Source organism: Equus caballus, chromosome 9, assembly GCF_041296265.1.
Source record: "Equus caballus isolate H_3958 breed thoroughbred chromosome 9, TB-T2T, whole genome shotgun sequence".
NCBI classification, from domain to species: domain Eukaryota; kingdom Metazoa; phylum Chordata; class Mammalia; order Perissodactyla; family Equidae; genus Equus; species Equus caballus.
The window spans coordinates 2,064,570-2,090,565 of record NC_091692.1 but is presented as its reverse complement, the minus strand read 5'-3'; the positions used below and the strand labels follow the sequence as shown (position 1 = coordinate 2,090,565).

Sequence of the window (25,996 nt, the reverse complement as noted above, 5' to 3'; positions counted from 1 at the left end):
TTCTTTATCCATTCATCGGTTCATGGGCACTTGGGTTGCTTCCATGTCTTGGCTATTGTGAATAGTGCTGCAATGAACATAGGGGTGCATAAGTTACTTTGGATTATTGATTTCAAATTGTTTGGGTAGATATCCAGTAGTGTGATAGCTGGGTCATATGGTGGTTCTATTTTTAATTTTTTGAGGAATCTCCATACTGTTTTCCATAGGGGCTGCACCAGTTTGCATTCCCTCCAGCCGTGTATGAGGGTTCCCTTTTCTCCACACCCTCTCCAACATTTGCTATTTTTAGTTTTAGTGATTATAGCTATTTTAAGAGGTGTAAAGTGGTATCTTAGTGTAGTTTTGATTAGTGATGTTGAACATCTTTTCATATGGTTATTGGCCATCTGTGTATCTTCTTTGGAAAAATATCTGTTCATATCCTCTGCCCATTTTTTGATTGGGCTGTTTGTTTTTTTGTTGTTCAGTTGTGTGAGTTCCTTGTATATTATGGAGATTAAGCCCTTGTTGGATATATGATTTGCAAATATTTTCTCCCAATTGGTGGGTTGTCGTTTTGTTTTGATCCTACTTTCTTTTGCCTTGCAGACACTCTTTAGTCTGATGAAGTCCCGCTTGTTTATTTTTTCTTTTGTTTCTCTTGTCTGAGAAGACGTGGTATTCGAAAAGATCCTTTTAAGTTCAATGTCAAAGAGTCTACTCCCTGTATTACCTTCCAGGAGTTTTATGGTTTCAGGACTTATCTTCAAGTCTTTGATGCATTTTGAGTTTATTTTTGTGTATGGCATGAGATAATGGTCTACTTTCATTCCTTTGCATGTGGCTGTCCAGTTTTCCCAACACCATTTATTGAAGAGACTATCTTTTCTCCATTGTATATTCTTGGCACCTTTGTCGAAGATTAGCTGTCCGTAGATGTTGGTTTTATTTCTAGGCTTTCAGTTCTGTTCCATTGATCTGTGTGCCTGTTTTTGTACCAGTACCATGCCATTTTGATCACTACGGCTTTGTAGTACATTTTGAAGTCAGGGATTATGATGCCACCAGCTTTGTTCTTTTTTCTCAGGATTGCTTTAGCAATGGGTCTTTGGTTGCCCCATATGAATTTTAAGATTCTTTGTTCTATTTCCGTGAAGAATGTCATTGGGATTCTGACTGGGATTGCATTCAATCTGTAGATTGCTTTAGGTAGCATGGACATTTTAACTATGTTTATTCTTCCAATCCATGTACATGGAGTCTCTTTCCATCTCTTGATGTCATTATCTATTTCTTTCAATAATGTCTTATAGTTTTCATTGTATAAGTCCTTCACCTCCTTAGTTAAATTTATTCCTAGGTGCTTTATTCTTTTTGTTGCGATTGTAAATGGAATTGTATTCTTGAGTTCTCTTTCTGTAAGTTTGTTATTAGAGTACAGAAATGCAATCGATTTTTTAAAGTTGATTTTGTACCCTTCAACTTTATTGCAGTTGTTAATTATTTTGTAATAGTTTTCCAATGGATTCTTTAGGGTTTTCTATTTATAAGATTATGTTGTCTGCAAACAGTGAGAGTTTCACTTTTTCACTCTCTATTTGGATTCTTTTTATTCCTTTCTCTTGCTTAATTGCTCTGACGGAAACCTCCAGTACTATGTTGAATAAGAGAAAAATATGGAACGCTTCATGAATTTACGTGGCATCTTTGTGCAGGGGACATGCTAATCTTCTCTGTATTGTTCCAATTTTAGTATATGTGCTGCTGAAGTGAGCACTCAGACATTTATTTAAAAACATGTTTCTAGATTTTTTTCCCCTTCAGGGATCATAATAGAGATCAAATCATCTGGGTCTGAGTCTGCCAAAGTATCCATTCTACACAAATTTCATCAGCCTCTGTCTTCTGCTTTGATGATCCCCCTGGCAGTGTTCTCTCATTAGACACTCCTCTGGTCCACGCCCCAGTAGACTTCCATCTACTGAGTCTGACGTTTACTGTGCCTTCTCCTAGACATTAAATCCCCTGAATTTCTTGGATGTTTTCTTTTGCGGCAGTTGCGCACATCCTGGGAGTGGCCACGTTTTAGGGTACCAGTGTATAGGCTTGGGGTCATTCTTTTAGAAAAAGAATATAAGATTACATATCAAAATTAGATATGAAAATGAATATTTATTTAGAATGAGACAATAAATTACAATGAGTTAATGAAGGCTTGGCAATTCAGGTCCTTTTTCCCCCTGACACGTTTTTAGGCAATTTACCAGAAATGCACACATAGAAATTATTTCAGTCTGTCAGAAATACAAAGTTGAAGTCAATGCATTTCTCCATATTTACTTATCCTTTATGTATTAATGTTAAAATGACCAGTGTAATATACTTTTCCCTATAATAAAAACAGAAAGAGTGAGAATAAAATGGCTCAAGGACAGAAATTTCTGTGTATAGAATCTACCAGGGGACTTACTTTTGATTCTAAAAAAAAAGTTTCTTCGATCGCAATAAAGGCAGTAGACTGGCATATTATTCTGGGACTTTTGATCCAATGTAGAAGAAAATTGAATAACAGATGGGAGTGATATCACTTTGGATTTCTAAATTTCTTAATTGCAGGACTTTCATCTCTAGTTGACTGCATGGTCCACGAGGGCAGGAGCCTTGTTTGTTTATCTTGTTGCTTCCTAACCCTTCGCATTTAGCATAGGGTTCAATGCTTTGAATTGCATTACCTTCTGATGTTTGGTAGGAATAAATATCTCCTTAAAGCTTTAAAAATATATATGGGTTTTCTACCTATGTTCATTATGAGCATAGACATATATTTATACTGTGATTTTTTTTCTTTTTTTAGTATTCTGCAGAGAGCTAATCATTTTTAAACATATGGTTTTTATAAAAGGGTAGCTTACGATAGTATGACATTCCAATTTTCTTCCTGGACTGTATATTTGGAGATAAACTTAAATACGCATTGAAGAGCTTTTTCATTTGTCAAAGTACTCCACGACTTGATCAGTTGGCTCTTATGTTGTAAAGTTCAATTTACTTAGGAATATATAGAGGAATATGGTTTAAAAGGAAATGTATGTTCTCCCAAGTTTCAAATAATGATAAAAACAGAAGCTACGTCTTTGCCACTACATTTTCCAATGTGGCCAAGTATTCTTGTCACTTCATACAAAAACCTTTAAACATGTCTAAATTAGGAAATATAGAAGACAAATGCAGTCATGATGCCCATGCATTTGTGCCTTTTTATGAAATTGGTGCTCGTCAGTTGCCTTTGTGAGTGGGATATAGCAAGAGCTCTATATTTATTAGTGGTTAATATTACCAGCATATAGCCACTTATACTCAAATACAAGTATGGTTATGCCGACCATATATTTTTTATACTTATAGAGACTATAACTCATAAACAGGTTTTAGCCCAAAGTCCATTTATAAGCTCACTCTGTAGCTTTCAGCATTTTCCCATAGACACAATATTATAGAATGAGAGGATTGTGCAACAGGAAGCCAGCTCAGAAATCATCTGGTGGAAACTCCTGGACTTACAGATAATTAATTGTGCCCATTTTTCCCAAGATGTGTCTTTAAATTTTATACTTCTATAATAAAAAAAGATGAAAATGATATTGTTAAGATTATAGAAATAAATTATAAAAAATAGCATTTAGCAGTTGTTTCTTTCACATTGCTTCAGGTTAAGGTAATTTGCATTAAATTAGTAGAGTATTAGAAATTGAGTGAGGCAATTAAAGGGATTTTAAGGAGGCTGCTGGACAATGTTGAAGATTTTAAAGTCTATTCATAATGGTTGGTTCTTCATTATAGCTATTTTTATTTCAAAATGTATTGTCTTTCTTTTTCTTAATGAGAGTGTTTTGCTAATTCTGTTGGCTTATCAGACATAGACCTTTTTTGACATAAAATAAAGATATGAAGAGAGGTTATTTTTATTTTTAAGGGAATAAACTTTGGAAGAGAAAGGAGAGACAAGAAGAGCTTGAAAAAGATGGTTTATCTACCCATAAAAGAAGTTAACTGAGCTGTGATCTCATGAGCCTTCCTTCGTCTGGAGCAAAGTCAATTTTTATTTTGAAGAGTTTCCATTGACGACCACCAGTTGGCACTGTCAGTCCAGAGCAGCTTTGTTGTCTTTTGTCGTGGCAGAAAATGTGGGCGGGACAGATGGAATCCTGCCTTTGTTTAGTAGGTTAGGAACAAGTTGGAGGCTTGTAATTCAAGGTGTGCCTGTTAATGTTGTTTTCACCTAAAGTGCATGCTCTTACACCCAATTGTCCAGAGCAGGGTTCTCTACCTAAGGCAGTACTTCCTCCAGGGGGCATTTGGAAATGTAGACACATTTATAGGTGTCACAATGGCTAGGAGGTGACTCTGACACCAAGTGGGTAGGGGTAGGTGTTGTAAACAGTTTGCGATGTGCAGTAAAATTAAGCACATTGGTCCATCCAAAATGCCAATAGCCCTCTGCGATATTATGATTTATCAGAAGAAATATGTATTTGGTCTTCATCCTGATTCTGGTACACAGCCCCTTAAAGCTTTGGAATTTCCTAAGTGATGAGAGTGATGAAGGTGTCTTAGAGGGTTGGAACTTTCTGCCCCATCCGCTGAGCTCCAGGGAAGGCAGAGGGGCTGGAGGTTGAATCAATTGCCAGTGGGCAATGATTTAATCAATCATGCCTCTGTAAGGAAGCCTCCATAAAAACCCAAAGGACTGGGTTCAGGGAGCTTCTGGGCTGGTGAACCCGGGAAGGTTCAGGGAGAGAGGTGCCCCTGGAGGGGACATGGAAGCCTAACACCCATTCCTGCATAACCTTGCCCTACGAATCTCTCCCATCTGGATGTTCAGTATCATTTATCATATCCCTTTATAATAAACCAGTAAACGTCAGTAAACTCTTTTCTTGGGTTCTATGAGCCACTCTAGCAAATTAATCGAACCTGAGGAGGGGGTCGTGGGAACCTCTCATTTGTAGCCAAGTTGGACAGAAGTTGTGGGTAACCTGAGGACCTACTAGTTGCAATTGACATCTGAAGTGGATGGAAGCAGTCTTGTGGGGCTGAGCCCTTAACCTGTGGGATCTGACAGTATCTCCAGACAGATAGTGTTAGAATTGAGTTGAGTTCTCAGAAATGCAGCTAGTGTCCAAGAATTGTTTGGTGTTATGTGGGAACTGCCTCCGACAAACACACTTTGGAACTGGGTCCGTCCCTCCACCCACCTAAGAAATACCGGTCTAGTGGATGTTTTCTTAGATAAACTTTCTCAAGTTAGAGGAGTTGCTGTAGATAATCTCTAAGATATCATTAACCTTCAAATTTCCCTAGATCTTGATGTCAGAAAAAAACTCATATTCTCATGAAAACCTGCTGCCTGTCTCCACTCCCTATCAATATTATCATAATTAGACTGTTAGCTCCTGAGGGAAACAACCACATGAGTTTGCTTCACCACTGCATTTTCCATTGTCTATGTCAGTTCACGGCACCTAGTTGGCCTTCAAAAATTAATTGCTGAATGCTTACCCTTTGCCTCATCATTGAAGCATGAAAATCTTGCAGGCATGTTTTATTCTCTTTTCTCTCTATTTCTCCATTTGTTATACTTAGATTCTATTACTCCTTTATGTTTCCTTTTTTTTCCTCCTCAAAGCCACCCCAGTGCGTGGTTGTATATTCTAGTTGTAAGTCCTTCTAGTTCTTCTGTGTGAACCACCACCACAGCATGGCAACTGACAGATGGGTGGTGTGGTTCTATGATGGGGAAATGAACCCAGGCCACCAAAGCAGTGAAAGCACTGAGCTTTAACCACCAGACCATCAGGGCTGGCTCTGTTCCTTTACATTTCTAATGTTTATTACTCATCTTTTATTCACTGCTCAACTCTAGCTTTTTTATTACATGGCTCTGGGACTACCAAACTTACAACTGGAATTCCATTCTCAAATCTCTTCTTCACTCCTCATTGTCTACTACAAAAAATGATTTGTCTACTACAAAAAGTTGTCTTTTTATTTTATTCATATATTTTTATAGATTTTATTTTTTGAGCAGTTTTAGGTTTATAGAAAAATTGAGCAGAAAGTACAGAGTTCCCAGATGCCCCTTTACCCCTCCTTGTAGTTTTCCATATTATTAACATCTTGAACAAGTATGGTATTTGCATTTGTTATAATTAATTAGCTAATATTGATACATTACTATTAACTAAAGTCCATAGTTTACAATAATGTTCACTATTTGTGTTGTACATTCTAGGGTTTTTGGCAAGTGTATAATGACATGTATCCACCATTACAGTATCATACAGAATGGTTTCACTGCCCTAAAAATCCCTCGTGTTCCACTTATTCTTCTCTCCCGCCCTAATCCCTGGTAATCACTGATCTTTTTACTGTTTTCATAGTTTACCCTTTCCAGAATGTCATATACTTGGAAAAATACAGCATGTGGTCTTCTCAGATTGGCTTCTTTCTCTTAGCCATAATGCATTTAAGGGTCCTCCATGTCTTTTCATGGCTTGGTAGCTCATTTCTTCTTTTTGATTTTTTTTTTTTAGGATTGGCACCTGAGCTAACATCTGTTGCCAATTTTTTTCCTTCTTCTTCTCCCCAAATCCCCCCAGTACGTAGTTGTATAGTGCCTCTGATTGTGCTATGTGGGATGCCGTCTGAGCATGGCCTGATGGGCAGTGCCATGTCTGTGCCCCTGATCCAAACTGGCGAAACCCTGGGCGCCAAAGCAGAGTGTGTGAACTTAACCTCTCAGCCATGGGGCTGGCCCCCAGCTCATTTCTTTTTGTCACTGAATAATATTCATTGTATGGATATACTACAGTTTACCTGTTCAATAATTGAAGAATGTTTTGGTTGGTTCCAAGTTTTAGCGATTACGAATAAAGCTGCTATAAACATTCATGTGCAGGTTTTTGTGTGAATGTTAAGTTTTCTACTCATTTGGGTAAATACCAAGGAGTGCGATTGCTGGATTGTATGGTAAGAGTGTGACTAATTTTGTAAGAAACCAAACTGTCTTCCAAAGTGGCTTTACCTCTGCCTTTTCACCAGCAATGAATGAGAGTTCTTGTGGTTTCATATTCTTGACCGCAAGTTGTGTTGTGACTGTTCTCAATTTTAGTCATTCTTAATAGATGTGTCATACTTTTCTGTTATTTTAATTTACATTTCTCTGATGACCTATGACGTGGAGCATCTTTTCGTATGCTAATTTTTCATCCCTATATCTTTATGAGATGTCTGTTCAGATCTTTTGCCCATTTTTTAGTTACGTTGTTCGTTTTCTTATTGTTGAGTTTTAAGAGTTCTTTGTATATTTTAGACCACTCTTTTATCAGATAGATGGTTTGCAAATATTTTCTCCCAGTATGTGGATACTTTCCACTCTTTCAACAGTATCCTTTGCAAACAGAAGTTTGTTAATAAAGTCCAACTGATCGATTTTTTTCTGTCACAATTATGCTTTTGGTGTTTTATCTAAGAAGACATTGTCAAACCCAAGGTCACCTAGATTATCTGCCTATGTCTGTCTATGAGTTTTATATTTTTGCATTTTATGTTTAGGTCTATAATCCATTTTAAGTTAATTTTTGGGAAGGGTGTAAAATCTGTGTCCTGATTCATTTTTTTGCAGGTAGGTGTCCAGTTGTTACAGCACCGTTTGTTGAAAAGTCTGTCTTTTCTCCATTGAATTGCCTTTGCTCCTTTGTCAGAAATCATTTGACTGTATTTTTGTGGGTCTATTTCTGGGTTCTCTATTTTGTTTCATTGATTTTTTCATCTATTCTTTTGCCAGTATTACCCTGTCTTGATTACTGTAGCTTAATAGTAAAACTTGAAGTTGCTTATTTACTTGTATGTTTTTTAAATTAATAATTCAAAAAGAATATGCATGTGTACATTTCTCTTGTAAAACTGAAAACAATGCAAATAATTTTGAATTTTCTTTTGACCATTCTCCTGACCATCACTTAATTTTAAATTCCTTCCCCATCCCTGGAGGTAGTCAGTGTTAAATCAGTCAGTGGGTATCTTCCTAGTCCTTTTCTGTACCTTTACATATGTTTCAGTAACCAGGATAAATTTACAGCATTGATGTGTAAGTGCATGGTCTGTGTATATAAAGGATATAGCATATTGCAGTATCTATCTGCAATTTGTTCTTTTTTCTACCCAACGTGTCTTGGAGATCTGTCCAATTTGAACAGGTATAACTCATTTTTTTTAACTCCTACATATTATTTCATGGTATCAATAAACTACACTTTATTTAACTGCTCCCCTACTGATAAACGCTGAAGTTGTTTCCGGTTTTCTTCTATTTCAAAAAACGCTGCAGTGGATAGCCTTGTAAATGCCTCCTTATTTATGTGTGAGTACTTTTCTAGAGTAAAATACTAATAAGTGTCATTTTTAGGGGACAGGGCACACACACAGACAATTCTATATAGAAAGTACCATATTTCCACACTCCTGTCTCTATACTCTTTATGAAAGGCTAGATCTGGGAATTTGCAAACTTCGTTTTGCAGGCTTCCTTGCCAGCTGCCTTCCCCCGTTAATTTCTGCCAATAGGAGCTGCAAGTAGGAGATTAGAAATCAGAAGAGAAGAAACCATTTTCCTTTCTCTTTCCTGTTGCTGGTGACATTTCTGGAAATGGCTGTATCCCTCTGTCTTTGGCCATGATGACCCTTCTTTGGTGGACCCACCATCTGCTCTGTGGCCCCTACTCAGCAGTTGTAGTCTTACGAGTGGCTCCTCCTGGGCAATCCCAGCCTCTCTTTGGATACTCTATGCCACAGCTACCCTTTTGAGGACTCAGCCTTAGGGATGAAGGTGCTTTGTCCAGGTACTTGTCTATGTGTTAACGCACCCTCCTCTTTTGGCTCTCTTAGTTCTACTTCGACAACTGTATTTCTGTACTAAGTATCCACATGTTTCAAATACTGAGGTGGTTTCTGTTTTTCTGATTGCTACCCTCCTGATTCAGTGAGTTTCAGGACCAGTAATATAATTTGTGGAGCTCAGTGCACAATGAAAATGTAGGGCACCTTGTTAAAACATTATTAAGAATTTCAAGATGGTGATAGTAGAGCGTTAAACTCAGTGTGAAGCCTTTCTGAGTGTGGGTGCTATGTAAGTTCACAGGTCACATCTCGCTCATGAAGCCAGCCTGGTAACTCTCTTTGTACATCTGTCACTCTCACGGTAGCAAAGAAGATGTTTTCTTACACCCTCACCAAAACTTGAACTACCAAACTTTCATCGTAACTCATGTTCATGGACAAAAATTTTATTTTGTATAATTTGTATTTCATGAATTTATTGGCCACCTGGCTGTCCTTTTCGATGATTTTCTGTTTATACCGTTTGCCCTTTTTTTTCTGTTGAGTTGTTTGTAGGTATTATGTGCCTATTTTGGAAATTAATTTTCTGTCAGGATTAATGTGTGTTGCAAACATTTTCTGCTTGATCACTTGCCTTTTCCTTTGTTCACGGTATCTTTTGTCATACGGAAGTATTTTAATTTTTATCCAGTTGAATTTTTCTTTTGTGCCTTTTTGCTGCTTGTATCTTGTTTTAAAAAGACCTTCCTATCCCAACATTATTATTTTTTTCCTATATATGCTTTTATAGTTTTCTAATGTTATTTTTTGATGCGTCTAGGTTAATATGTTTTAACACATTTCATTGCTCAAGATTATCCAATAACTTTTCACCGTATAAAAAATGAAGTCAAATCCACATGGATATCAGAGAGGTACCTCTAACTTTGCAAATCTAAGACAGAACTTTTAATTTTATTTTCTCTCCACCTATTAATCTCCTGCTCCCACGTTTTAGTAAATGGCAACTGTACAAATTCCAGTTGGTCAAGACCGAATTCTTGGAGTCATCACTGCCTGCTCTCTTTCTCTTTTATACCTTATATCCAATCATATCCTCATGGCTCTACCTTCAAAATATATCCAGAATATAACCATTTCTCGCCACCTCCACTGCAACCATCCTGGTCCAGACCACCACATGCTCTTGCCCAGATTATTGCGATAGCCTTCTCATTGGTCTTCTTACTCCATCCCTTGCCTCTTTACAATCTGTGGCTGGTAGAGCAGCCAGAGAAATCCTGTTAAAATATAATCTAGAACATTTCACTATTTGCTCAAGGTATTCTAATGGCTTCAATACCACTCACGGTAAAAGCTAAGATATTTACTGTGGCTCACAGGGTTGTACCTGATCTCACTTCCACTGCATCTCTGACCTCTTCTACACGAGACCTCTAGCTTATCGTGCTCCAGCCACAGTGGTCTCCATGCTCCGTTCCTAGCACACCAAGGACGCTCCTGCCTCAAGCCTTTCACACTGGTGCTTTCTGTCAAGATTGCTCTTTCCTTAGATAGCCATGTGCCTTTCCCCTTCACTTCCCTCAGGTCTCTGCATTCTGTGACCATCCTGTAGGAAACAGGTTCTTTTAGCACGTAGTCCCTGATTCTTGCTTTCATTTCTTAACACCACATCAGACATATTATGTGGTTACACATTTATTTTCATTGTCTTCCCTCTCTAGATTGAAAACTTCTTGAAGACAAGTCTTGCTTTACTTGATGATATATTTCCAGTGATTAATCTCCCCTACACCTAGTTTAATTTTATTTATACTTCAAGGTCCGGATTGTCTCTTCACAGGTTTTTATTCTCCTGCACATCTGTTCAAGGGCGACTGTAGGCTGGGTGTCTGAAGGAATGCGTGCTAGTCTTTGCTCTGCCATTAAGTTCAGTTGAGATTCTTGGAATATCCGTTAAGCTTTCAGGCTCAGTTTTCTTATTTGCGAAAGGAAGGACATGAACTTGATTTGATACAAGGACAGTTTTTGTCTTATTACTATATAAAACCAAAGCTATGTTTTTGTCCACATTTTTATCTTAGTGAATAACAAAATTATCTACCTGGCTGTGCAAGCCAGAAACTGAAAAATCACACCAGAATCCCATCTTCCCTCCATCTTAGACACACATTTGATAAGGCAATTGTAATCCCATTCCTCACAAGACCTTTTACAATTGCCGCTTCCTACATCTCCAGCCTTGTCTCCCAGTGACTCTTTCTCTCCTCCGTAGCCATGACTGTAACTCATAGTATGTCGACTACACCGGCACCGTGTTATTGAGGGCCTTTGTACGATTGCTCATACTGATTTTTCTGTCTCAAATACCATTCTCCCATCCACCTGCATCCACCAATGAACAGGTGAACTGATCTTTATATTCAAATCTGCAATCTGCCTCTGCAGGAAGAGTTTTCTGATGCTTCTTCTCCCTCATGCAGTTGCCTTCTCCGTTACCACTTTACTTTGCACCATGTTCTATCAGAGCACTCCTGATAATTTCTCATGCATGTTTTAAAAGCTGGTTTCTCTCTGTTTTAATACAGATAGCTCCTTGAAGTCTGTATTCATTATGTTAGGTTACAGTATGCAACTGCTGATATGATGTAACAAAAGACTCAAAAATACTGTGGTTTAGGTAAAAGGTGTTTTTCACTCTCGGTAGTCTGGAGATGGTGTTCCATGTGTGTGCAGAAGCTCCGCCCCATGAAGTCGTTCAGGGACACACGTTTCCCTCACGTTGGTGTTTTGACATTGGCTAGTTGTTTCCTTGTCAGTACAGTCGAACATGGCCACTGCCACATCTGGTTCCACTCCACTGACAGGAAAAATGTGAAGTCAAGGACAAGCGATTTCCTATTTGATTAAGGAGCAGAATTTCTGTAATCACTTCTTACATTCCACTGGCAAGAACTTTGTCTTATGGCCACACCGAGTTGAAAGGAGGCTGGGAAATGTCCTCTTGAGCTGGGCAGCCCTGTGTCTGGGAAGAAGTGGTGCGTGAATTTGGGAGAGATCAATCAGTAGTCTGCCAACCCAAACAGAAACCCTATCTTTCAATCTTTCTATCACAGAGCCTAGAACACCCTAGAGACTCAATGAGTGTTTTTAATGAGAGACTGGATAAATATCTTGATGTTATTTCTTCTATTTTCCAACTCCTTATTTCTCTGTGAAGCATTCTGGAATTTCTACAGATATATCTTCAAGCTTATTACTTTCCTATTCAGGTGTCTCTAATCTGATCTTCAACCCATTCACCGAGTTTTTAATTTTAATAATTACAATTTTCATTTTGAGAAGTTACACTAAGTTCTTTTTTCAAACTTGCCTGGCTGTTCCTGATGGTCTTTTTTATTGGTCATCATTGTGATTCCACCTTTTATTTCTATTAATATTTTGTAGAAACGCTTCTGTATCTAACACCTCAAGATTTGTAGGGTTTAGGGGTGTAAATCTGACATTTGTTGTTTCTGCTGACCTTCACTCATGGTAGCATGTCTTTGCAGTTAAACTTTCTGTGGAAAATGTGCTTATTCTTAACATGTAGTAGCATGTGCCTTAAATTGTGGATAATTTCCCCCAGAAAGAATGTATATCTGTTTTTTGCTAGAGCCAGTGTGCACCATCAAGCTGGGACTACTTTCTCATTCAAGAGTTTTTCTCCAGAGCAGAGTTCTCAGGATGGGCTCCCCTCCTTTCTTCTGGCCAAGGCTCACATTCCTTCCAGCAGTGCTCTTATCAGAGTGACTGCCCTCCCCCAGCCCTACCCCTGCTCTGTGCCTGCTCCTCACACCCCAGGAACCCACTCACATTCATCATTCATTGTGATGGTCCTGGGAGACCTTGATTACCTCTTGCAAGACCAACAGTGCATCAGAAAATTGTTATGCAAGATATGCACAACAGCAGGGTTCTTCAGAGAGTCAAGATGCCATGATGTATGTAACTTGAAGATTCCTCTTTCTAAGGTATGCTGTCCTGCACTACAGGACAATGAGTGCCAGATATTTCCTCTTTAATAGCTTTGTTCCAGTGATGCAAAGGTTCCCTCGGAGTCACTGTCCAGGTCCTTTTTAATAAAGAAATCTCTTTCTCACGGCTAAAATATCCAAGTCTTAATAACATTTAACATAACAAGAACCTCATTCATATATATTGCTATAGGAAGATTTAATGTTGACTCAAATTCTTGTCCTTTTTCCGAAAATGGGGTTTATAGCTCCACATTTTTAACAAAATAAAAATTTTGTTCCTGCAAGCTATATATTCTGTACTTGAATTTATATTATTATTCTCATTATTGCATGCTTAACATATTGTAAACAGTGGCCTAGACTTTACATTTATTACTTGTAACTGCTGCAACAATCCTAAAGGTAGGGGGTCCTTTTCTAGAGCTAAGGAAATAAGTGAAAGGTTGAAATACCTTTACAAGGATAAACCACAACTTCGGTTTTATATGCAAATCAGTTATTTTTTTCTCAAGATAAAACTTGAGTTATTTTAGGGGAAATAAAATTATATGACAGATTACTATCTCTCTAAAAGGTTTAGATTCAGTCTTCAAGTCAGATTTTTGCAGTTAACTTTGTCAAAAGAGATCTTTTAGTTTTTCCCCAGGAACTTTATGAAATTGAAAAGTTAGGGATTAATCTTTATGGTTAATTACGTGCAATAGCATGTGGAACTCCTTTGAAAAATACAACTTTGAACCCATGAAGTCATTGGCTAATGAGCTTTATCCATAGATAAGGAAGATGATCAAATGAGTTCGTAACTGGAAACTAACATTTCCAAAAGTTTAAAAAATAAATATAGAGGAGACCAGATAGAGTGACACCTTGTAGTGGCATTATCTGAAGATTGCTGATTGATTGATCTTTTAATTTAGATCTAGGGCATATTCAGTACATTGGCATTATTAAGGATCATTTTTTCTTCAACTTAATATTGTGATAAAATGATGAAATCCATTATATATGGTATAATATATAATAAATAAAATAAAGATATAAATCCATTATATAATATGTAAATACCATATCATACATATTTTATATACATACAAAATCAACTGAATTCACATCAAACTGAACCTGTGCCTTTCTTCTAATGTGCAAGGGTAATATTCATATTCCTTTCAATCTTCATTAAATAAATGTGTAGACGCTACAATATTCGTAAGACAAATTCAGGAGAAAAAAAAACTGTAAGAGGTTGGATAGGTTCAACTTTTACAACTTGTTTTAATTAATTTAAAATAAAAAATGTAAATTACCTTAGGGCAATCACATAAATATAATTAATCAATAAGTATTTTATTAAAAGTTTATGTCCCTAGACTTGTGAGCAGAGCCGGATGGGATGCAGAAGATATATTGCAGTAGCTAGGGTATTTCTAGCTGCTATAGATAAACTCTAAATCTCAGTGGCTTAACACAGTAGAAGTATCTTTCTTTCTCATGGTAAGCTCTCTTGGGTATTTTTGATAGGCAGGCTATTCTTAAGGTTTAGGAACTCAGGCTTCTTCCAAATTTTTGCTCTCTCATCTTTTTCATGTGGCTCCCAAGTCCAGCCTGCTCATTTGTTTCAAGCTGGGAGGGGCAAAGACATGAGAAATTCCGTATGGAAGGGGTTTTCTGGGAGGTTGGGGGGAGATTTTGATAAGCCTGGTCCTGAAGCGGTGTACATCCTTCCCAGCCCCTCTTCCGTCGTCCACTGGCTAGAACTCAGCTGTGTGGCTACATGTAACTCAAGGGAGGTTGGGAGACGTGGTATAGCTCTGTGCTTAGGAAGAAGACAGTTTGGAGTAGGATAGAGAAATCTTTGAGGTAGATATAAAGTCACTGAATTTTAGACCTGAAATTGTTCTTATTATTTAGACATATATCTATCATTTTGTGGATAAGGAAATGAGGCATATAAAGTTTAAATGACCTGCCTATGTTTATATAAAGTAGAAAAATTAGGATACAAATTCAGTTATCTTGATCTCAAGACTAAGTTCTTCCATTTCTCATCATAGGCGCAATCTAGTAAGGGAGGCAGGAAGTAACTAACTACACATCATGCAGTTACAGAACCCTGACAAGGCCATCAACTGGTGCTCCTTCCCCTGACCTGGGATAGTGTAATTGGTGTGCAGCCCAAAGACTGATTTTGATGGATCCACATGGCAGTTGAAGAATTTTAGCATAATACCCTCAAGGTCCATCCATGTTGTTGCTAAGCGAAATAAGTCAGACAGAGAAAGCCAAATACTGTAGGATTTCACACATGAGGAAGAAAACAGCAACAAACCAAATACATAGGTATAGAGATTAGATTGGTGGCTATGGGGATGGGGGAGGGTGAAAGGAGTGAAAGGGCACACGAGTGAGGTGACTGATGGTAATTCATTTTTGGGTGGTAAACATGATGCAGTCTACACGGAATTCAAAATACAATGATGTACACTTGAAACTTATATAATGTTACAAACCAATGTTACTGCAATAAAAAGTAAATGAATAAAACTATGCTTTTACAAGGAAATTTTAAAGTAAGTTGCTGTCTTAGTCTGCTTTGTCTACCATAACACAATACCATAGACTGCCTTAAACAACAGCGATTTATTTCTCACATTTCTGGAGGCCGAGAAGTCCAAGATCAAGGTGCCAGCCAGCTCCGTGTCTGGTGAGACCTCTCTTCCTGGCTTGCAGACAGCTGCCTTCTTGCATTCCTACTGGACACATAGAGCTGTATATTTTTGTTTCAACAGGAGACTCAGAAACAGGAGTGTCTTGCCAAATTACATTGTTGGGACATGGAACATACCTCACAGGACACTTAGGTCCTCATTCTGAAAATTACATCCTATCTGGGTCTAGCACTTGACTCGTCCATTTCAATCTTCTGCATCTTTCCCTTCTTGGACAGACTACTTTGGAGGCACAGATCATAGACCCTGGGTCCGTGTACACCTGCCACCACATTTAGAAAATTCTCAAGGGTTAAGTGAAGCAGGCAGTTCAGTCGCATCCATAAAGAATAAGAATGGAGGTCCTAGCGTTTCTGTATAAACTTGTTAGCCACTCCAAAGATGATCTGTCTAGATCACAGATTGGAATAATGTTCCAAGTCTTGCAGCATGGGCTCCATGTAGACAAAATAAAGAGACCACACTCTTGTACTTCTTTGGCCTCCGTTGCTATAAAGTGGGGATGATAGGAGTATCAGCTAATACAGCTGTGTAAGGATTCAATGATCTGATACGTGTAAGCTGCCTAGACTAGAGCTGGCATGTACAGTCACGTGCTGCATAATGATGTTTCAGTCAACAACAGCCGCATATATGATGGTAGTCCCATAATATTAGTCCCACATAGCCCAGATGTGTAGTAGGCTATCCCACCTGAGTCTGTATAAGTACACTCTATGATGTTCACACAATGAAGAAATCACCTGTTGACTGACACATTTCTCAGAATCTGTCCCTGTCATTAAGCAGCCCACGACTGTAGTAAGAACTAACAAATTTTATTATGTAGGGGGGCAGTATATCCAAAAGGTTAAGAGAACAAATTTTGAAGTCAATTCAGTTTTCATTTGGACCTTGTGTCTTCCACTTCCTGGTTATATGAATTAGGCAGATTATTAAGTGTGTATTTTCTTTATGTGTAGAATGGGCAATAAAGAATACCAACCTCATCAGGCTATATAAATAAACGAGACAAAAACGATGTAAAGATCTGAGCACGATGTTTGGCAGATACCTGATATATAACAGGCAGAAGTATAAAATAGTTGATTGTAGAATGTGAGTTCCAAATAGGAAAAACATCTTAGGAAAGTTCCAATGGCATCAGTGGTTGGACTGAAAAAAGAGTAGACTCTTGGTCAACGTATCTCTGTAGTGTGAGAATAGGAATGAAAATGCCTAATGTCATATTTAATTACATTCATATTGCTTAAGTCAATTCAGTTAAGATAAATTGAATAAAATCCTTCAAGTATACAGTGTTTGTTTTGTGTAAAGAATTAACGTGGTGTTTTAGGAACTTTGGCCAAGAGAAAAAAAGCTGTCATAAATATTTTACAATGTGTTGTTATTATTTACATTGACAATAAAATAAGAAAAGGCTTCTCTTCAGGAATTTTATATTCATTGCCATGAGGCAAATATTGACTAAGATGTTTGTCAGCATTCAGTTTTAAGCGTGATCGTTTTTGGTAACTATTGAAATAAACTGTCAAGATGAAGTTTAACATTTGAAAAAATTGGCCAGTTTTCATGGTGGTTGTCAACTGAAAATTGAACAAGGCGGATTTTCCAGATCAAATGTCATGACCTGATCCTGAATGACAATTTGCTGTACTCCAGTGGATCTTCTTAGTGGCATTTCTAACATTTGTAGTGAGTTGAAATCTGCTTCAAATGGAAATCACTTGGAGGAGGATATTTAAAATAGAGAAGCCCACCCAGACGCCACCCTTGGAGATCTTGCTTCATCAGGAAAACGATCAGAAATCTGTACTTATGAAAAGCATCCCAGATGAGTCCAGTGATCTTCAGAATTTGGGAAACACTGATCTTTTGGTCTAACACATCTTTATTGCAGTCTTAAAAAAAAGTGCATGGGATTTTACAAATCTTTACAAAGATTCACATAAATATACCTTCTAGTAATACATATGTAAACCAGATGTGAATGATTTTGGAGAAAATTTAGTTATGTGATATATTTATACAGGGGCCTTAAATAATTACAGAAATAAAAATCTTAAGAAGGTTCAACATAAAAACTAGATTTTTGACGTTGACATCGCCATAAGTTTGATAGTCATAAAATATTTCTCACTGAGACACACTATAGACAATTTTTATAGTGGATATTTTTAAAGTACAAAATGTTTATGATTCATATTTTATCACTTATTTCTTAGACTAAATAGTATAGGGTTAAAGTTATACGAATTGAGTTAAAGCTCTTTCCCTTGGGAACTCTTATACGGTACTTAGAATTTAATTTTTCTCTCTCTTTTTTAAAGCCAGAGCTACTGCAGTATCCTGTCATCTCACAATTTCTTTATAAAGCAGTATCCTAAAATATTCCCACAGCAGAAAATCAGACTGCCAAAACTCTTCAAGCAGGAGGTCAATAGGTAATGATACCTTCTCTTCAAAGCAAGGTTGATGTGTGTGCATGTGCGTGTGTGCACACACTCATGAAAGCACGAGTGGAATGGAAGTACGATATTTGGTCAGTTCCCAGCTGTACACACTATCCAGCGGTCAAGGAAATGGATATTCGTAGGGAAGGGTAAATTTATTTTCTTGTTGAGTAAAAGATCTGTCCACTGCTGAAGAGCATATTTATTTAAACTTTTATCTTTTTTTGCAGAAGGTTAGCCCTGAGCTAACATCTGCTGCCAATCCTCCTCTTTTTGCTGAGGAAGACTGGCCCTGAGCTAACATCTGTGCCCATCTTCCTCTACTTTATATATGTGATGCCCACCACAGCATGGCTTGATGAGCGGTGCCATGTCCGCACCCGGGATCGGAACCGGCAAACCCAGGCTGCAGCAGCAGAACATTACGAACTTAACCTCCGTGCCAACGGGCTGGCCCCATTTAAACTTTTTTCAAAGAATTGTGACCTTTTACTGATGAGTGGCAGTGTTTATAAAAAGGATTAAAGTGTTCTTTAGGGTTTCATGAGAAACTTCCCTGTAGAAATGGTAAGTGCTTGTGGGTGGAGGATATTTGGAGGTGTGCTATGTGTCAAGGAATAAATGACAAAGTCAGAGGGCCACTGACTGGGCTGCAGCTTCTAGATGGACAAGTATTTAAAGGTGTTTCACGTATTTCTAAAGGCAAAGAATGAGACTGCTTCAGTGTGTTGCAGGAGGTGTGACTGCCTTCTCTGTGCGGGAGGAGGATGGGTTGCTGGGTCACGTTGTGATGCTACTCCTTTCGAATTGTCCCTGGCCCTGGTGGGGTTCTTACAACAGTTCAACATCAGGCCAGGAAAAGCATTCTCTCCCCTTAGACATCATTCCTACAGAGGAGCCCTGAGAATCTCAGAGCGGAGATGCACCCCCCACCCATACTACTCAAGGAGACTTGATCTGCCCACACGCTGGACCACCTCACTGCCCCTCTGCCCAATTGTGCCTTGTATAACTTCTGTTGCCCTATCTGTAGCATTGTATTTCACTTGTATATTTATTAGTCTGTGTTTGTATTTCTCACACTTAGCAGAGGGGCTGACACATCATTGGGACTAATAAATGTGTGTTGCTCCCTGAGCAAACTTATTTACTGGCTTTCTAAGGATGTTAATCAAAAATATGTTTTATCTATTTATGTCACCAATATAAAGATAAAAATTCAAACAAAATTATCATCACAAATTATGTGCTCAGGAGCTGCAGGATGTCAGCATGGGTGACATGGACCTACTTCATTACATAAACTTTCTTTTTATTTATAGCAGTTGGGGTAATATGTGGAATATATCATATTAGTTAACTGGGAAAAATCTCTGGAAGATGGAGTTGCTCTGCCTTTTCAAGAACAATTCTGTTAAATGGATATAAATCTCATGAAAAATAGAGATTCAAATATAACATTTTACAGCACCTTATCTACCCTCTGGATCAAACTATGTCCCCAGATGGGAGGCTCCCTGGCATGATGATGCAAAGCTTATACTGTGATTTAGCAAATTAACATCACTCCATAGAAGTATCTAATAGAAAAATGTAATTTTTATTCCAAGTATGCTCTATTGCTGTTCTGTTCTAATTGATCAGAGTGAAAGCTATAAACTTAGCTCAGTCTGTAGAATAAGGGACCGGGAGCTGTTATGGAGCGCTGAGAAGTCTAACTTGCCAACGTATTTCTTCATTAACTTACCAGCATTGGGTCTACTTCTTTAGTTAAGATGTTATTTTCAGAGGACTACAGAGAGGCATACCAGTGCCCATAAACACACTTGGTAATGGAATATCACCTTTATATTTTTTAAGAAACAAAACCCTGAGACCCAAGATTGATATTAATAGCCAAACTGTGGTTTGAAGGTAAAAATAATGGGCCACCAAATACACAAGGACTCAGGAAATACGTTATATTAGTTAAGATTTGTTGTTCTGAGAGAAACACCAATCGATTTAGCTCAAGAAGCAAAGGGAATTTTGAAGATCACATTTCTGAAATGTTTGAGAGTAGAGCTAGCTTCAGGCTTAAATGGTGACATTGGGACTCAGTTTCCCTCCTTATCTCTGCCTCATCTTTGCTGGATTGGTTTCAGCTTCACTCTCTGTGTGGCATGTGGGACAGACCAGAGAAATTTCTTTTAAGGTTCGGATGAGGAAAGAGGTGGTCTCTTGAAACAGGTGCAGCGGAAGACTCAGCGCATGTCTTGTTGGATTGCGTCTCTTCCCTGGATTGTCGCTGTGCTCTGATCTGCTGGTCCTGAGTCACACGCCCATCCATAGAAGGGGAGTGTTGTTGACACTACATGAAGCATGTAGGATAAGAGTAGGAGAAGAAGTGAAATCTCGGAAGAAAATTAAGATATTCTTAATACAAAAATGGTCAGTGGACACATAAACCTTGATTAAAATTTTCTTGAAGACATGCTAGTCTACAGGAGGTTGAATAAAAATTAAGAAATTAAGAAAAAGAAAGCAATACTTTGAGAAATTGGCAGTGAACTTTGAAATCATATATACAAAGATTTAAGACTAAGTAACTATGGAAACGTGGTTAAGAAACAGGTTGTATAAGCTGTAATTATTGAAAGAAATGATTCTAATAATAATAATAATTTTCCTGAGACAAAATTTCCAGACTATATCTAGAAACAGCAGTAGAGGAGAGAGTGGGAAGCATGATCCTGTGTTTACTTTTTATAGAAGTAAATAGAGCATGCTTTGGTTCTAAAATTTGTAAGATAATATAGATTTCAAGTTTTATTTAGAGATAAAAAAATCACTTTTAGAACTAAAAATATGCTGTATAACTTTAATATTACCATAGGGGAACCAAATGAAATGCACAGACTACTTGTCAAAAGAAAAAAAAAACAACAAAACTCAAATGAAACTTCAAGGATGTGTTAACAAAAACAGAACATAAAATAAATGACTGATGATCCATCATACAAACACGTTACAGTAATAAATGCAGCATATTCTCAGATTGGATCTAAAGTAAATTCCAATTATTATATTCTGCGCTAAGTTTAAAAAATAAATGGCTTGGAAAGTTTAAAAGGAAAAAAGGATAAAACTATGCCCAGCAAATGCATGCCACAAGGAAACAAGATTTGCAATATTAACATCACGTAAAGTAGAATTTGAGATTAAAAAGAAATAAATAGAATCAGGAAGGTCACTTTTTCATTCATTAAAGGCACCAGTCAAAATTAAAGGTATAGCCTTAAGCAACCTCAAGATTCCAGATAAGGTAGAAAAGAGAGAAGTACAATAATAATTTGGGACTTTCCATGTATGGGATGTCAGCTTTGGTGTTAGGTTACAAGATGACTGTGGCTTCCAGTTGGAATCCTTCTCTCACTTTTATCGTCTCTCGTGATCCCTCTTGGATCCTGTCAGGGGGAAGACAAATGCCATGTCATGAGGCAGCCCTTGGACAGGCCCACGTGACCAGGCCAGCTGTCCCATGAGCGAGCTGGGAGTGGAGCCTGCCTCAGTCCAGCCTTGTGGTGATTCCAGCTCCCGCTGATTCCTCGAGGTAGCCGTACGTACGAGGCTGTGAGATAATAAATGTTTATTTTCCTCAGCCTCTAAATTCGGAGTAATTTGTTTTGCAGTGATAGATAATTAATATGATGAATTTACAAAAGTTATCACTTATGGAATTACAAATAAAGAAGTAATATTCACAGAGAGAGCTTGTTCGCAAACATTCCCTGACTGCAGTGCCATAGGACAAATTAATATTGGAATTAGAATAAAAATAGCTAATAATTTAGAAACGTAAACAATAGCCATAGCCGAAAACTCAAAAACACTCTCCTAAATAATTATTAGGTCAGGCGCCGGCGTGGTGGCGGAGCGTTCAAGTGCACACGTTGCGCTTTGGCGGCCCGGGGTTCCCCAGTTCGGATCCCAGGTGTGGACATGGCACCGCTTGGCACGCCATGCTGTGGTAGGCGTCCCACATAGAAAGTAGAGGAAGATGGGCACGGACGTTAGCTCAGGGCCAGTCTTCCTCAGCAAAAAGAAGAGGACTGGCAGTAGTTAGCTCAAGGCTGATCTTCCTCAAAAAAAAAAAAAAAAATTATTAGGTCAAAGAGGGAATCAAAATTGCATTATAGTTTAATTAAAATAAATAAAATATAGGGGCCGGCCCGGTGGCTGAGTGGTTAATTTTGCGCGCTCTGCTTCGTTGGCTGGTTTTTGCTGGTTTGAATCCTGGGCGTGGACATGGCACCACTCATCAGACCATGCTGAGGCAGTGTCCCTCATGCCGCAACTGGAAGGACCCACAACTATGTGCTGGGGGGCTTTGGGGAGAAGAAGAAGGAGGAAAAAAGAAGATTGGCAACAGATGTTAGCTCAGGTGCCAATCTTTAGAAAAAAATAATTAAGAAAGCACACTTACAGGAAAATTCATAACAATTGTTCACATCAAAAAAACCCCAAACTGTCAGAAATCAGAAAAAAACCAATAAAATATACCTATAGAAACAAGAGAAAGAGATTAATACTGATAAATGCTGAAATTAATGAAGTCAAAAACACAGGAGATAGTTCATTTCATAATCTTATTAAAAAATACAAAATGAATAAGCGTCGAGCCTTATATAATACATAATAAGAGAAAATACTATTTGGAATGAGAAATGATACACAGAAAACTAAGAAAATCATCACATGATAGAACACTTTATATAACTTGAGGCTAATTTGGTAATCTAGATGTTATTGGTTAATTTTCTAAAAAATGTGTACTACTAAATTCATTCAAGAAGATAGAAATAAATTGTGGTATAAATAAAAGTGTGAAAAGCACTCTTCAAAAATAGGTTTTGAAGCAAAAAAAGAACAAAAATAAAAAAAATACCCTTAGCCCAAGTGATATCGCTAGAAGTTTCTTTTAAATGTCCAAGAAAAGGTAATTTCTATGCAATTCAGTTTCCACTGAATAGAGAAAATGAAAAGTAGGTTGAAAATTTGCCATGTATCATATAACCCTGATATCAAAATTTAACAGGAATAACATAAACAAGAAATACCAATTTTAATTATGACTATATAGGCAAACATACGAAACAAAATATTAGCAAATGAAATAATGCAATACTGTATTAGCAGATTTGTACGTCATAGTTAAGATAGCTTTCTCTCATGAGTATAAAGTTCAACATTAGAAAAGCTATTATTATATTTTATAATATTACTGGCTCAGAGAGAAACCATATGATAATATCTACAGACAAGGAAAAACATTTGATATAATTCAGTATCCGTGTGTCACAGTAAAAGTAAAATCATGCTTTTTCCTGTAATAAGTGCAGTAAAGTGGCTATTAAAAAACACAACACATTTGTATTTTTTCAGCCAGAAAAAACTGCTGTAAAGTAGCGATAAAAACACCTTAAACGGAATTAAAATAAAATTTCATAAAATTTATTAATTATATATGCATTATATATATAATATGCATAATTGATATAAATTATAAACTTGCTTTCTAAGCTTAGCTTTCAGTGATCCTTCATGCAATGTGATGAACCCGTGCATGCCCATATGGTGAGAATATAGCTCAGGTCATTCAGAAGAGCTTTAAGCACAATAAAATTGATGAGGAAACATGAATCTTAGCAGACACTAAATGCCTACTATTAAAATTATTCATTGACAGCCTTTACTTATTATCGTTGTCATACTCAACACTCTATAATTCATTGAAACACAAATGTCAAGTGACAGATACAGCAGCAAGACTTTGAACTATGGCACCTGCCTGGCTGTGGGTGGCTGGTGAGCATGCCTGATGTCAGGGCATTTGCTAACTATTGAAGGAAGACAGTCGTGTGCAGGGAGAGTGGAAGACATGCTCCAAACAACCATCACATACACTTGGAGCAGAGGCACGGTAATGAAAATAAATGGAAGACCTGGCTGAGCCGTAGGGAAACTGTTCTCCATGAGCAAAAAATGTGAGCGTGGGACAAAAACGAGATCTGAGCCTGCTTGCAACTGTGATCATTATCTAAAATTTATTTTATTTGTGGATCAATTAGACAGAAGGCAAATTTTTGGTATGTTCACGGATGTAGGAAATCAAATAAATGCATTATTTTAAAAAAAGCTTTGAATTTTGACCCAGAAGACTTGGATTTGAGTTTTTGTTTTGCTCAATAGCAGGAATATGACTATGCAATGGTCTCTGAACATTAGCTGCACTCAGTTTTTGCTCAGAAAATGAGGTTAATATCAATATCCTACTTCAGAGTTACGCCTTGAAAGAGCTTTTTAATTGTACTAGCTCTTATTGTGGACGATACTTGTCAATGATGTTTTATGTAGATTTGTACCATCCATCAAGAAATTCTGCCTTTTTTCAAACATGTTAAACCATCACCACCAGCACAACAAATTAATACATATACTATTATCAATAATTTTAAAAAATCACAACATTCTTTGCTTCAACAAATTTAATATCCACCCCCTTTTAAGCAACAAGAAAAGTCATAGACTTTTAATCAGTGCATCTTTACATCAGTTGATCTCTGGAGGAAACAGAAGTTTAAGGAACTGATAGTAACCGAGGAAACAAATAATAAGCATCCATAGAATTATGGAAACCTATGCTAAAGATATATTTATTCAAAACTGACTTTTTTGGAGGTAGGAATTCAAGTATTTACAAGGAAGCCTGCATTCTTGTTATTATCTTACTTGACTTTTATAAAACTCCTAGTTGATATTACAGATACTTTAGAGAGACATATGTAACGAAGATAATATTTTGCATTGTTTGTGATATATCTTCCCTAAGAGTATGACTGTTTCCGTCCCTGCACCCCATCTGTCATCATGGGCTCAGAGAGAAGGCCAGGGCAAATACTACATTAAAATGGAGGCATGTGGGAAAGACAAGTGATATAGAAACAGGAGAATTAAGGCAAACTTGAGGATTGTTGATCTTTATTCACTCCCATCCCTGGTAGGAATCTCACAATGAGGGGATGAAGGTTGTAGAAACATCCAGACAGCTACTGAGGAAGCTGCATGCTCTAGGGCAGTGATTATCAACTTGGACTGCATGTTGGAATCATCTGGAGAGTTTTTAAAAAATGCTGATGCCAGGTCTCTATCCAACCCAGACTATGTAAATTGAAATCCCTGAGTTGGGGCCAAGTCCTGAGTATATAAAAAATATTTCTAGGTGATTCTTGAGAATTATGGCTATAGAATAAGACCTAAATTGGGCTTAGCACACTATTCAACCTGAAGTGAGAATGACAGCACAGCACTAGTGGACGGAGACGCATAGAGATAACCTTGGGCTGTTGGTTCTTCTCGGCCTGCATCTAGGAGCGGATCCAGACTTTCCCATGAACACTGGTGAGGAAAGAATGAGATGCTGACAGGGCTGTGGGACCCTGAAGAAGAGAAGGGCTACTGAGGCAGAAATCTGGATGACTCAAGGGGAAGGTAGTCAACAAGAGTAGATGACATGGCCAAAAAATCCAGTCTAGTCGATTCGGACTTTCCTCAGCAGCCAATCCAAGGGCCAGAGCAGACTTGCAGCCACTTTGCAACAGGAACGTGATGATGATAAGCTGACAGCTGGTAGGAAAGAGGAACTCCTCCTTCCAACCATGGCTATGTAAGCATCCCCATCTTCCCCCAACATGTGCCCAAACCAAGTCCTGAAAGGATATGGAATGTACAGAAAATTGGCAAGACTGAGCCTTTATTTAGCTGACAGAAACAAAGTTGTTCTAATTTAACTATTTCAAATTAATGAGACTGAAACACCATAAAATAGCATGGAGGGAAGAGAATCTGTGAGCTCTGGAGAAAGTCTTAGATTCTTTAT

General features: G+C 37.7%; 1 protein-coding gene and 1 non-coding gene across 5 annotated transcripts in view; one reads left to right on the top strand and one right to left on the bottom strand.

The window, feature by feature from the left end:
* CNBD1 (cyclic nucleotide binding domain containing 1) overlaps nucleotides 1-25,996 on the top strand; it is a 409,209-nt gene that overhangs the window by 19,925 nt on the left and 363,288 nt on the right. For 2 of the 4 annotated variants that reach the window (XM_070221377.1, XM_023648348.2), the window contains exon 3: nucleotides 17,956-18,069. The exons of the other annotated variants lie outside the window; for them this stretch is intronic. In XM_070221377.1, coding sequence (XP_070077478.1) covers nucleotides 17,956-18,069 — 114 coding nt within the window. The remainder of the gene's footprint in view (nucleotides 1-17,955; nucleotides 18,070-25,996) is intronic. 4 annotated transcript variants of the gene reach the window in all.
* Nucleotides 1,653-1,759, bottom strand: LOC111775124 (U6 spliceosomal RNA). The gene has a single exon (XR_002810624.1). It is a non-coding gene; the product is annotated as a U6 spliceosomal RNA (small nuclear RNA).